This window comes from Euprymna scolopes, chromosome 30, assembly GCF_053919585.1.
Source record: "Euprymna scolopes isolate OS-2025 chromosome 30, ASM5391958v1, whole genome shotgun sequence".
Classification (NCBI taxonomy): domain Eukaryota; kingdom Metazoa; phylum Mollusca; class Cephalopoda; order Sepiida; family Sepiolidae; genus Euprymna; species Euprymna scolopes.
Window position 1 is genome coordinate 60,537,528 of NC_136511.1, and position 14,647 is coordinate 60,552,174.

At 31.6% G+C, this 14,647-nt stretch overlaps 1 protein-coding gene across 1 annotated transcript; it reads right to left on the reverse strand.

Moving 5' to 3' along the window:
* Positions 1 to 12,259: 12,259 nt before the first annotated feature.
* On the reverse strand, positions 12,260 to 14,390 carry LOC145254823 (frizzled-1-like). Its single transcript, XM_080113652.1, has one exon. It carries the CDS (start codon positions 14,111 to 14,113, stop codon positions 12,401 to 12,403), a length of 1,713 nt encoding a protein of 570 aa, XP_079969778.1. The 5' UTR covers positions 14,114 to 14,390; the 3' UTR covers positions 12,260 to 12,400.
* Positions 14,391 to 14,647: the final 257 nt, after the last annotated feature.

The window sequence follows — 14,647 nt, forward strand, 5'->3', positions numbered from 1 at the left end:
CTGATTTCAAGAATAATGATTTTATTGTTTATTAATCAGTAAACACTAGTGTGGATCACTTTCATTTAAGGGTGTTGGCAACCTTCATCTGGTCTCTCCTGTAAGTACCTGATTCTTTAAAGGGTTGTGAAAAAAAAAAAAAAAAAAAAAAAAAAAAATCAATGCCAAAAACAAAATCAAGTCAGTCAAAACACGTTAAACCATGCTGATGAATACGGATTTACTTGCACGCATGATAGAGTGATTGTATTTAGTAAAAAATGAACGTTTTTAAATTAAAATTGATTAAAAAAAAAAAGAAAAACAAAAAAAATTCTAAATGCAACAGTTTTTAAGAACTTCCATGTCATTCCTTATGTTATGCATGCGTTTCCTTAGGATTTAAAAATGTCAGCATAATTAAGGTACCATATCGACACTTGATAAAAATAAAAACAAGAAAGCAAGATTCGTATTATTTCAATTCTTCAAACAACTGTTCTCATCTTGAGAGTTATTTGCCAAAAACGTTTTGGTCGATGTAATCTCCGACGTTCTTCTAGTATATCTTATCAAAGTATGGAATCTGCAAGGACCCGTGCTGCAGTGGATAGAGTACTTGATGAACTGCAGTTATAAAAGATTGGAGATTGAAGGTTCAATCCTCAGTGCGGGCGACCCAAAAATGCAATCACAGATTACTTAAGACTTATACCCACTCACGACTGACTAAACAATAGCATGCTACTGCTGTGGATTAAATAAAGGGTTCTGTTTTGAATCCTGCACAGATTCCAGAGTTTGACAGAAAGATTCCTGACAAGATACACCCGAAGAAGATTGAAGGTTACACCGACCGAAACGTTGTGCAAATGATACTCAAGATGAAAACAGCTGTCCGAATTGATATGGCGTTTCTGAATTTTTGAGATGAGGATTGGTTATTCGTATTATTTGGATTCATTGGATTACTGTTCTCATCTTGAGCGTGATTTTCACAACGTTTCGGTCGATGTAACCTTTGCCCTTTTTCATGTGTATCTTGTCGAACTCCGTAATGTTTCTGTTGAACTCGGGAATTTGGACGGAATTTTGAACGAAACCCTTTATTTACTTCACTTTTAGTGGACGACATGTCTCAACTTTGTATTCTGTATCATACAAAGGTGACACATGTCGTCCACCAAAAGTGAAATTAGAAGAACAGCGAAAAGCTGTAATACGTGGAGAGATTGAAAAATCAGGTGCAGCTGACCATATCTGGAGGGAAAAGGGAAACCATTATGGGACGAAGTAAAAATTATAGACAGAGAAGAACGGTGGAGAGTAAGATGACTCAAAGGAGCAGCATATATGCTGGGAGACAAATAATGATTAAGTAGACCTAGTATAAAATTTAATATGATATAGGAACCGTTATTATAAAATAATAGATAATAGATAAAGTAATACGATAAAACAATGTGCGTATATATATCTCTCTATATAATTATAAAACTCAAATGAACTTGTAACGAGTGATGTAACCCACTTTCCGGTTTACGACATCCGGTTGCGCATGCGCGCATAAACATTAACCCATAACAACATAAAAAAATAAACACAAATCGCTTCTTTTGCAGATTTTAACCGGCACACTGAAATATTACCGTTATTATTTCGACATTATTATTTAACATGGGAAGAGTGGGAGTGTTTTGCAACTATTCTTTATTACAACTATACTGTCGCTATTTTCTTACAACTAAACAACTTTAACCAGTTGAAAACATAAGAACAATCGTAGTAAAGCCAAGACTACTACTACTACTACTACCACTACTACTACTCTCTATTCGTCCCTTTTCCTTCCTTCCTTCTTTTTTATTTACATTTCTAGATACAAAATAGTTGTGTGAGAACTGCGAATTTGTTGACACATTTACTAATCTGTTTCAATATTAGTTTTATTTATTTATGTAGGTTTTATTTTTTTGCTTCAGGTTTTATTAATTATTTTTTATAGATTTTAAGTTTCTATAACTTGGTTGAAGGATTCCAATATGGGTTTTTCATCCTTATATTTCTCATCAGTAGGTTCATGTGCATTTTTGCTGCTAAATGACTTTCATCGGTGTTCGAATCATAGGAAAATCGTGTTTAATTTTCGATTTTTGAGCGATTATTCAGAAAAAAGGTAACTTTACACGAAGAGGGAGGATTTTTTTTTTCATGTTTGAGTGATCCGTCTGTGATTTTTCATTTTAATATACTTTCATCGAAATGTTTCTGTTATGTAAAAAAAAAAACTATTTTCTTTACGTCACAAGTGTCACGCTTATACATGAATTCCATAACTAATATAACATACTGACCCAACGGGTCACCGGTAGTCTAGTATAGTAATAATAATCAGTAATAAATAGTAGTATTTACAAGTAGAAATAAAAATAGGTTTAAGGCTCCTAAAATTTGTACTAGAATTGTCCGCAAGGACTCGTGACACAGTTGTTAGAGTATTTGGAAAAATCAATAGTAAAAGTGATATTCTCCTGAAGGTTGAAGGTTCAATTCTCAGTGTGGGTGAGCATAAAATACAATTGCGAATTACTTAGACCTCTACTCAGTCATGGCTGATGGAACAAGAACATGCTAACCCCATTCAAAATTCCATTGAAATTCCCGAGTTCTACCAGATACACCTGAAGAAGGTTGGAGGTAACATTGACCGAAATGTGTAAATCACACTCAAGATGAGAAAAGCAGTTTGAAGAATCCAAATAATATGAATGTTGCTTTTGAAAAATCAATCCGCATCTCAAAAATTCAAAAACATAATTGGAATTTAACAAAGACAATTGAATAACAAACAAAAAAAAGAACAGTAATAAGTAAATTTTTATCGTCAAAACTTTCTCACTCGCATACATTCGTATATATATATTTTTCTGCATTTTTTTTTCTACATACAATGTCTTGAATATCACTTTCTCTCTTTTGAAAATTTATGTTTTTATTTTTTTTTTCAGTCAATTTCCTTTGGGGGTTCTCATTCCAAATTTTTGGTTCCTTAATCGCAATCTATTGGTTTAGTCTGTCCATCATTATTCACAACGGGTATGTTTGCGTGTATATAATATATATATATATATATATATATATATATATATATATTAAGACACAGACATTCATACTCACAATCATATTTATATACACACAAAGATACAACCTCGCATTGAAAGATCCACTCACAATCCATACATATATACATACACAGACTTTCACGCATATCACTCGATTTTATGCATGTGTGTTTGTGTAATATATATATATATGTGTGTGTGTGTGTGTGTGTGTTTATACACACACTAATGATTAGTTATACAAGTGTATATATACACACACACACATATATATATATATGTAAGTATGTATGTGTATTTTTATTTTTCATTGAGTGTGTCGGGCAATGTTTTTTTTTTTTTTTTTTTTTTTCGTTCTTTCTTTCTTCTTCCAAACGTTGTTTTTCGTACTTCCGTTTTGTACCTAAAAAGTTTTTATCACCCAGTCTGGTTTTTAGAAATCAATTATCGTCTGTCTTTTTTAAAATTTTTTTATAAAGTTACGATACAAAGAATGAAAAAGAGGATTCCTGGTTTCTTTTTCTATGCATCTTTTTATACATTATACAGGGTGAACCTTTTCTCTTTTTTTTTCTTTTTAATATATATATATATATATATATATATATATATATATATATATATATATGGTCATTTTTTAAATATTTTCCAGGAGAGTTTTTCTTGCGAATAACCACAAAAAGGCTGGAAAAATTATCGGATGGATTTTTATTATTCATTTATTAAAAGTCTTTGACTTGTTTGTTTCGAAAACCCTACATAAAACCCCCGCCCCAAAAATTGAACGATCTCTACAGATGTAAACAGCTCATGTATCCCCTTTGAGTTTGACTTCATATTTATATTTTCACCCCCCACAAAATTGAATTTTAATTTTTTTTTCAAAACGTTATTAAATCAAAGTCAATGTATATGGTAATTTACAGAAAAAAAAAATAAAATAAAATAAATTTATAAAAAAATGTTTTTCTTTTTACTAATAAGGTATGATTGTTTTTGTTTTTTTCGTTTGTTTATATGATTATTTAAAAGAAATGGATGTTGTCTCAAAATGTTCTCAGTTTAAAAAAAAGAAACGATTGCCATTCTTGAATAGATGAACTCTTTGGAAGAAAATCATATCAAAATTCATCAATTGTTTTCACATTTCTTCTTGTTCTTTTACGTGACATCTATGGTCAAATTGTTTCATTTTTGTGTGACCTTCTTAAAAAAACTAGGGGGAAAAACAATGTATGTAACGTAACATACCACTGGAGAAATTATTATTCGACAACAATATTTCTTATAACCATACATATGATATACAAACAAGTCTAACAACCTAGTACTAAACTTAGTGTCAGAGTGTATCAAAATACTTAGACTAGCAAATGTTGCGTTTCAAGGATGCAGTCCAATAGCCACAAGAAAACCTTGAGTGACAGCAGTATAGGAGAGCTTTAATATAATAATAATGAGGTAATGCCGTTTCGAGATATTTTGTTTAAAAGGTTTTAAAAGACTTTAAACAAGAATCTTGGTATTTTATTACCTAACACACACACACATATATATATATATATATAGTAGAAGTGGTAATTAATAAAAACTGAAGATAGTGCTCAATACTGTTGTAGAGCAAATATGCGTTTTATTTTTTATTACCGTATCTTTCTGTTGAGTTACATTATTGTTTCAGCTACCCGGCCGTTATTTTGGCCGTCTGTAGCTTCCTCAGACTTTTACAGAAATGCGGCGAAAAAAAAAAAAAAAAAAAAAAAAAAAAACGGCCGGGTAGCTGAAACAATAATGTAACTCAACAGAAAGATACGGTAATAAAAAATGAAAACATATATATATATATATATATATATATATTACTAATCAAGGTAAGATTTGTATCTATTGAGTAAAAATCCGGAGAGTTTTTTATGTATTTACATAATAGTGCTCAATAATAAATAGAGCGATTTAGATATAAGTTTTATTCATATGAACAGGTCATGTTCTAACTGTATACTCAGAAAACAGATACGCACACACACACACACATATATATATATATATATATATATATATATATATATATATATATATATATATACATCATAGAGGGAATTAGACCTGGAGTCTAAAGAGCAGAGTTTATTTTAATTCATTAATAAATGTATTACTATTTTTAAAAGAACATTGTACTGTAGATATATAATAAGCTCAATAGATATATGTATCCTAGAGCTATATTAATATCGAGTAAAAAGATTAATAATTGTTAATTATGAATCAGTTTCAAAAGAAAAAACAAACAAAATCAAATGATTTTGTTTATCTTTTTGGAACTGATTCATAATTTATAATTATCAATCTTAATACTCAGTATATTTATATATATATATATAGATAGATATACATACATATAGATATATATATATCTACAGAAATAAAAATTGGCAATACAAAAGTATATACTAGTGCGTGTAGATGTAATAATAATTCAATAAGGGAAATCCACGAATAGAGGTGGGTATGAATAGCATTTCTGCCCCCTCCTATATTTTTCTTATTGAATTAATCATTATTAAATCTATATGCACGAGTATATACTTTTGTATTGATAATGTTTATTCCTGTATCTTAACTCCATCTGATATGTTGAGCTTTTTATTAGTACGATAAGTCTCCACTGAAAGATTTTTCTAGTTCCTCTTTGATCCGTTCATATATACGTGTGTGTGTGTGAGTTAGTTTTTATTTGGAGAAAGAACAAGCAGGAACTTTTCATTATTCTAGCATGACAAGATGAGCAAACCCTGAGTATCTCCAGCGGATACAGTGATGTATAGTGTATATATATATATATATATATATATATATATATATATATATATATATATATATATAGTGCCTAAAGAAGCTTTGAATAAAGAATGCAGTTTAAATTCCCGGATGGAAAAAATATATTAACTTTAACCTATCGCAGACTTAGCACCTACATAATCCGACTTCTAAAATGTTTATAATGACCAAAGAGTATTCATTTATATAAGGATGAAGAAAAAATAAAAAAGAAAAAAAAAGTCTTTACTAAAATTGTTAAATAGAAACAGACTTAGCATTTGCATACGCCGATTTGGCCAATTTTTGTATTGTCAGCAGCAGTAGTAGCAGTATTAACATGTTTATACACATATGCTGTTGCAATATATATCAAGTATATTAATATAAATTGGCAAGGCCCGTGGAAATTCCACGGAATAAGAACCATATTCAACTAGCAAATATATTTTGATAAAATTAGGCTGATATTTTTCTGGATAGCGCAAAAATAATAGCCTTGTGGACAGAAAAAGCAATAACACACAGCAAATATGAGTTTATTAACACTTCTATGAAAATACTATCCATTGCATTTCAAATATAGAACCAACCTAAGTGAAATAAATAAGTACTAATAAATATTCAGAAAGTAATACTATGCTACACAGTTCAATATAAATAAAATCAAGTTGCAAGACATTTTTTATTTTTTACACAGTGATCACCACTTATCAAGGCCCAGAAGCCACTCAGGGATAAGGGTTATTGCAAGGTCATTATGTTAGTGTGGAGATAAATTATCTATCCAACAACTCTTGGCAGACAATGTTCTTTTCTTGCCCTGTTTCTTTTGAATTTTCCCTTTTATTATGTAATGTTTCACTGACCGCTTTCTTCGGTGACGAAACGCTGCATGTAAAAATTACAAATTCCTTTCCCACATCATTACAAGAATGATCATATATTACAATATTCAAAGACGAAGCTACAAAGGAATCTCACTTTCCTATTCTTGTCCAAGGCTGCCAGATTGGTCCTTTTAAAGCCAAATTTTGCAGATTTGGACGTTTTTGAAGTAGTTTGGCTTTCAAAAATTGTATTTGGCCATTTTTCAAAGCATAACATATGGACTAAGGAAGGATAGTCTACCCCTTACCAAAACTTTCACAAAAAACACTCAACTAGTTACAACCTGGAAAAGAAAAGGACAAGATATTCTAGTAAAAAAATATAATAAATTTATAACTTAAAATATTGCAGCATTAAAAATTGATTATATAATGTTATAAATTGAATTACAAAAAAAAAAAAAATCTTAATGCTGCAATATTTTAAGTTATAAATTTATTATATTTTTTTACTAGAATATTTTGTCCTTTTCTTTTCCAGTTTTAACAACTAGTCCTTTACTTTTCCATGTTTGAGCTAAACCATATTACTTTTCATGCTCGCATTTTCTATTGTAATTCATGATTTTTCCAGGCTTCCAGTAAAATTACTTTAAAAGCTAAAAACAATGACGAAATCAACACATTACTTATAACTCACATCAAAGCATCTCCAGAGGTGTTTTAATTCAGTGAAAACCGCATTAACAGATAAATTATAAATATATATATATATATATATATATATATATATATATATATATTAATTTATTTTTATTTCGGACTATTATTCTCATCTTTATTAGTTGTTGTTTTTCAACTTTTATTCGTTTGTTTATTCACAATATTTCGGCCAACTGTTCCTCTGGCCTTCGTAATATATATAATGCTCATCTAAAAAAAAAAAAAAAAACCCAAAAAACAAAAAAAAAAATGAATTCCAATTAAGTAATAATATATATATATATGCATATATAGTATATATGTATAACAGCTTCATGATATAACATACATAGATGATATATAATAGTTGTAGGAACTTATATATGCATATTTGATATGACAGCTATATTACCATATCTATATATTATTTACTTAGGTGCCAACCATATAAACATATATGCAGATGTTATAAACGTATACTGCAGCTATATTATCATATGTTAATGCTGTTGTTGGAAGATAATTTGTTTGAATTTCCCTGGATACAGTTTTATAATAAAAAATTAATAAGGAGTGATGTTGGTAATTATTCAAAGATTGGTTAAGTTATATATAAATAAACAAAAAGGACGTTAATTTTGAAGACTTTGATTATCTCCAACTGAGACGTGTGCTTCAGCTAATACTGATTAAAAATAAAATAGATTGAATTTTTTGGCCACATTTTTTGCAATTAGATGCCTGAAATTGAGTATGTTTTATGAGTGCTGTGAAACAGTTTATATTAAGGGTATTTTTTATTATAACGCTTGCACACACACACACACATATATATATGTGACTTGACCTTTTAAAAAACTTGAAAGCTAATTAGCATATTGTTTTCTAGTAAATAAGGCAGGATTTCATACATGGGTGGCTTGAAGTTCACCATGATGAAGGAATATTTTGGGATTTACAAAACCCTGGGTAGTGAAATTATTGTGTAGTTGTTATAAGACATATATACACACACACACATATATATATATATATATATATATATATATACATACACACACACACACACAGATAGTAAATCCCAAAATTAACCATCTATTTTAAAATATTTGGTATGAAAAAATAATCTTAAGACCATGGTTCATATGTCCATCTTCGTCTTCGTTCATATGTCACTTCAACTTGCTAACAACCATCTCATGTACTTAGATATTTGTTTATCAGCAATGATTCAAGCAAACTACCTTTCAATTTATATAAAATATTATTTCATTGACACTATACATGTTTATAATCATGCTATGGGTTTAGTTTGCAGTATTTCAATGAAACCGAAATTACTGGATGATCATTAACATGTATAGTATCCATTTTAAAATATATATGCCCTTGCACAGGTAATTGAGCACTATTGTTTCTCCTACAATGTTGAATTACGCTAATTTTCTATTTGCATACTGCAGTGTGTCGTACCAACCAAATTATCGTGCGTGTTACATCTCAACCCTATTGTCAAATTGAAGCTGCTCAAATAAATGCTTGGTACTGGATATGACCTTAAACTATATCCGATGGTGAGGTCTCAGTTTGCGGGCTTTGGGGAGTGTGGAGCCACCCTTTAATTGCCATTGCTTCCAGGTCCACTCTGACCCGGAGTGGTAGTACCTGTTAGGGTCCCAACTATGGGTTAAATAGAAACGGACTTGAAAAAAAATATATATATATATATATATATATATATATATATATTTCTATTAAAAAAGTTTTCTGCAAAATAACTGGATTCGGCATTAAATAACCTGAAAAGGGTTGATATGCCGTAAAACAACCAACCAACCAACCAATCAAATGAATGCATTATCAGTTGGATTAATTCAAAGTGGATCATACACTCCTATGTTTATCTCTATCCTTCTAAATGTGACTTCAAGCATAAATGTTTATATTTCTTAAACAAATACAAACGTCTCTTTTTTGGTATCTTGATTTTCATAGCTTTACAAAAAGAAAAAAAAAATGTTTCCTTACATTGTCATGTACTCCGTCGAATTCAGAAGCTGAACGGACAGGATTAAAAATGAGAACACGTCTTTGAATGCCATTAATGAGTGTAATATTTAACACGATGGTGAAATATATACAATTTACAAAATATTATCTTCTTAGGTTTTATTTACATGTCATCGGACCTATGGTTTCCTTGCCAGAACACGACATTTTGTCGGTGATTATCTCATATGTGATTTGGTGTCGAAATTATACCTGCGCAGTGCTTTGAAATTTGTAATTCCAAGGAAACTAGGCAATCACATATGAATTATCCTTGCTTAACAAGGAAACCAAGGTCATGACAACACGAAGAATGTAAATATCTTATTAAAATTGAGACACTTTGCGCCCAGTAATTGAGCACAATGGATTTTTTTTCAGAAATTATATACAAATATATATATATATATATATATATATATATATAAAAATGACAACAATTCTATATTCCAAATTCCAAGATGTATTCCATCTTACCATTTATTTCTTTAAGCATATTAAAAAGTTCAATTCTTGACAGCACCTGTTTCACAGCACAAAATCATTCATACAGGGTGACCCCCCCCCCCAAAAAAAAAAAACAGAGGACAGTCAATTGTTTTTCTGAGCATTTTACAGTCAGCGGAGAAAAAAAGGCCAAAGACCCTAGTGTTTTGATGTGACGTTTTGAATATAATAAACTAGTTATGACCAAAGTTTATTTTCATTCGGACTAAACACTAAGAAAGAGGCCCTAATTAGAGTTGGGCCCGTTTTTTGGGGGGTCACCCTGTATAATTATTGTGTCAATCATATATATATATATGCGTTTCCTTAAAACAAATATTCGTTTATAATGTATATATTTAATAAGGCTATTTTAAAAATTGGAACGGTTTTATAAGCTCAATGAAAATGGATTACACGTTCAGAGCATATGTAACTTTACGAAGCATTTCAAAATCACAGAAATGTACACTTAATTTACATTCATTTCTTCACTTGCCACTAGTATAAATACGTAAAATCTAGTAATGTTGATAGCTCAGTATGAATTCAAATATGGCGTTAAGAATGGGCTTATTTCACTTGTGATATACGAACTAAACTTCTTTTCCTTCTTTTTCAAATCGGTATGTCTTAACTGTTTTATTTATACCAAGTGACTGTGTTTTTACTGGTTTTTTGGATTTAGAATTTTTATGTCTTTTAAACTTTTTTCAATTCGTTTTAATATTATCTTTCCTTTTGGAACCAAGAAAAACCGGTACATTTTATTCTTTGATGAACGAATGAAAAGTCTCCAATGATTTGTTAGGTTTATATCATTCAATGAAACACATGTAAGACGTGGTAATTTGAACCATATGAATGTGAATTAAGTATATATTCCTGTGATTTGGAAATCTTTTGTAAAGTTATATATATATATGTGTGTGTGTCTTGCATGTTTTGGTTCATAGCAGTTGGTTATTCAATAAACCTATTGTGTTTATATGATAGTGCTTAATACAGATAGAGCTACAGTTTAGTATACATTTCTATTTACACAAACGTTTTGGCTATATATCTGCAGACATGCTTTCACTAAGAGTCTTTTTGAAGGCTAAACCTTTTCAGAACAGTCCAACACTGAATGCGCGGAGAAAGATGAAATGTCTTCTGTTGAACATGTTTAGTCTGAATGAGGCTATAGCTGAAGCATGTCTGCACATATGTAGCCAAAACATGCAGAAATATAAATTTATATTAATATATATCTGATGTGTTCATATGAGTTCACTTTGGTTTGATATTTATTTGGGACTTATTTTAAATTATCCAGCCTTGAAATATATAGTTGTCAACGAAAAATGTGTGATTATTTAAAAAAAAAAAAAAAAAAAGATGCAGGCGTTTGAGTGCAAGTTTTAGAAAATCGACAATGGCAACTGTTTTTTTTTTTTTTTTGTTGAAATAAAGAACATTTTGAGACATCAAAAAAAAAAATATAAAAATAAATAAAAAAGAGCATGAAAATTTTTTGTCAAAATGTCATCAGCATTTATAATTAATAATTATAACAAGAATGATAATAATGATGGGATTATTGAATGTATCGGTGGTAAGATTCGAGTTACGTCTCTTTTAGGTCTTCTGTGTATGATTCTCTTTTTTGTCCTCTTTTTGATTTGACCTATAAAAAGAAAAAAAAATGGGTAGATGATGTCTTTTCTTTTTTTTTTCTAATAATTATTTCAGTTGTGTAAAAAAAATTAGAATGATTTTATTGGCCGGTATCATCGTGTAATTGTTTTGAACCCGAGGAAGAACTCCCGATTCAAGTAGTCATAGTTTTTCTTTAAACTTTGTCCAATTCAAAAGATCAAATTTATTTATATGTGAATATATATATATATATATATATATATATATATGCAAACATAGTATACACCACAGGCACACACCGTATGTGTGTATATATATATATATATATATATATATTTAAGTGTGTGTTCGCGCAATATCTGCTTTTCATCATAATCTCCTCCCATTTCTCTTGTCCCGTGCTCGGGACTTGTCCTCATGTTCGATTCCAATATCGGAATTTAAAAAAAAAATTATTCCGTAATGTTTTTTGAAAGTTTTATTTTCTTTCCTTGCCATTTTTTATGTTAACATTATGATTATTTTGGCGCCAAAACTTGCACAGTTTTCCATTTTTTTTTCTCTTGTAGCAAATAAAGATTGTCTTTCTTGTTTCTAAGTTCATAAGTTTCATGCCTTCTTGTATTCGTGATGTTTTCTTCTTTGTTGTTGTTGTTATTATTATTATTACTATGATTATTGTTGTTGTTCATATCTTATGTTTAGTTTTTATATATACTGAATTCCAGAGTTTTTATTTAGATTTGCATCTTGGTCTCTGATTTTGACATGTCTTCAGACCACTGCCGATTGATTTCTCGGTACAAAGAATCTACAGTAAAAACGTTTCCATGAGTTAAGCGTCTTGCCAGTCCATATCCACACGCCGGAGGTAATGCCAACGATAATTGTCATTAGGTATTTTATCATAAAAACAGTGAAATCTGGCCATGGACGTGTCGGGTCACCCGTGTGGGGGCAAGGAAAAAAGTATGTAATACAGACGCGGGAATGCCAGGATACCATCCACTGATCACGAAAAGATTGTTCATAGAAGAGACAGGCAATCACAATGGTAGCCGGAACAGTGTAAAGAACGGAGAAAATCCCAATTCGAACCATCAGCTTTTCAAGTTTGTCCGTTTTGGTTCCGTCACTCTTCATGATTGTCCGAATACGGAATAGTGACACGAATCCAGCTAGCAAGAAAGTTGTACCAATAATCAAGTAGACCACAAGTGGCGCCAACACAAAGCCTCTTAGGGCATCGACATCAAAGATTCCCGTAAAGCACACTCCGCTGAGAACGTCCCCATCTACCTGACCCATAGCTAGGATTGCAATGGTTTTAATGGCTGGTACAGCCCAGGCGGCAAGGTGGAAATATTGGGAGTTTGCTTCAATGGCCTCATGACCCCATTTCATACCAGCAGCAAGAAACCAGGTTAACGTCAAAATGACCCACCATATTGAACTCGCCATGCTGAAAAAGTAGAGCATCATGAAAAGTATAGTACAACCTTCTTTCTTGGTTCCTTGCGTGATGATCGATACCATTTTGTCTGATTGGAGGTTATGGATAGGCGGATCGAAGGGTCGATTACACGCAACGCTGTCTCTGAGGGCAAACCCTACAACGTATGCCAGAGCAACCATGAAATAACACCCTGAAAGGAAGATGATGGGTCGTTCTGGGTAACGAAATCGGGTCATATCAATAAGAAAGGTAAGCACTGTGAACAAGGTGGACGCCATACACACGGCTGAACATATCCCGATCCACATGCGAGCGAAATCACGTTTATCTGGTGTGAAAAACATATCGTTGCAAGGTGCGCCACAATCGCGTTCCAGAGAGTCACCCACTTTAAGGCGATAGTCGAGGGTCTTCGGAACACGGAATTCCACAGGGCAGTGGAAACCGCTGGAATTGTTGTTGGGCTGGAAGTAGTCACGGTCAACGGGACGTGCTTGAGTAGGATGGTAGCGGTCATGGGTTGTGGGTGGAGGAGTAGGGTCCGTTATGTTCTCTCCCACGCATAGACCCGATCGGGGGAACTTTTCACATCGCAAGGACTCGGGCCATTCGAAGCCGAATCTGTTCATTAGTTTTTCACAACCCTCCCGGGCTAGCTGACACATCTGTTGACAAGGAGGGATTGCATGATCAAGCAAGGTGCACACAGGGGCATACATAGAGCAGAGAAAGAAACGGAGGTAGGGACTGCACTCAACCTTTACTAAGGGGTAAAACTGGTGCACCTCCAAGCCGGCATCGTCCTGTTTTTGATGGTTGAGTATATTTGGCAAAATGGTCATGTTATATTGGATCCCTTTGCAGAGAGGGATTGTAATGGGCTCGCATTTGCCATGCGTAGGCAATCCTTGCGGGTTATTTATCCGTCGACTTATAGAAGATTGTGAAGCTGCGAATAGTACTCCTGCGTGGAAGAGAAAGGAGCTGAGGAAGATGGATCCTATGAGGACACTGCGTGATTCTTTCGACATGTTGAGTCTTTCGGTGGTATGTCTGTATTTAAATAAAAATGGAATAAAAGGAGAAGCAGAATTGATAACTTTTTCTTATATCTCTCTTGAGGAAAGATTTCGAAAAAGTGTGTTCTGTGTTGAATGTGAATGTCTCGGTTGATTAAATATACGTTTTTGTACGTTATGTCATTTTGTTAAGATGTTATTTTGAAGAATGAATAATTGTTTGCGTATTCATGTATGGATGGCCAAAAGATATATAAAATTTACCAGCAGATATATACATATATATGCCCTTCCGTTTTTAATGAAGCGGAATGGGTTTGTATGTAATATTTTAATTTGTTTTTCGGTTGAGTGAAGGAAAAGTAAATTTTTTTTTTATTTTTATTTTTATTTTTTTTATTTCTCTCTTTTTTTTTTAAAATTAATATTTCTAAAGAAAGAACGAATGTAATAAATTTAGTTTCCGTCCCTCTATTTCTATACTGATATAGAGAAACAGCGATAAAAGTAGTAATAATATTTAACCTGGAGAGAGAGAGAGAGAGG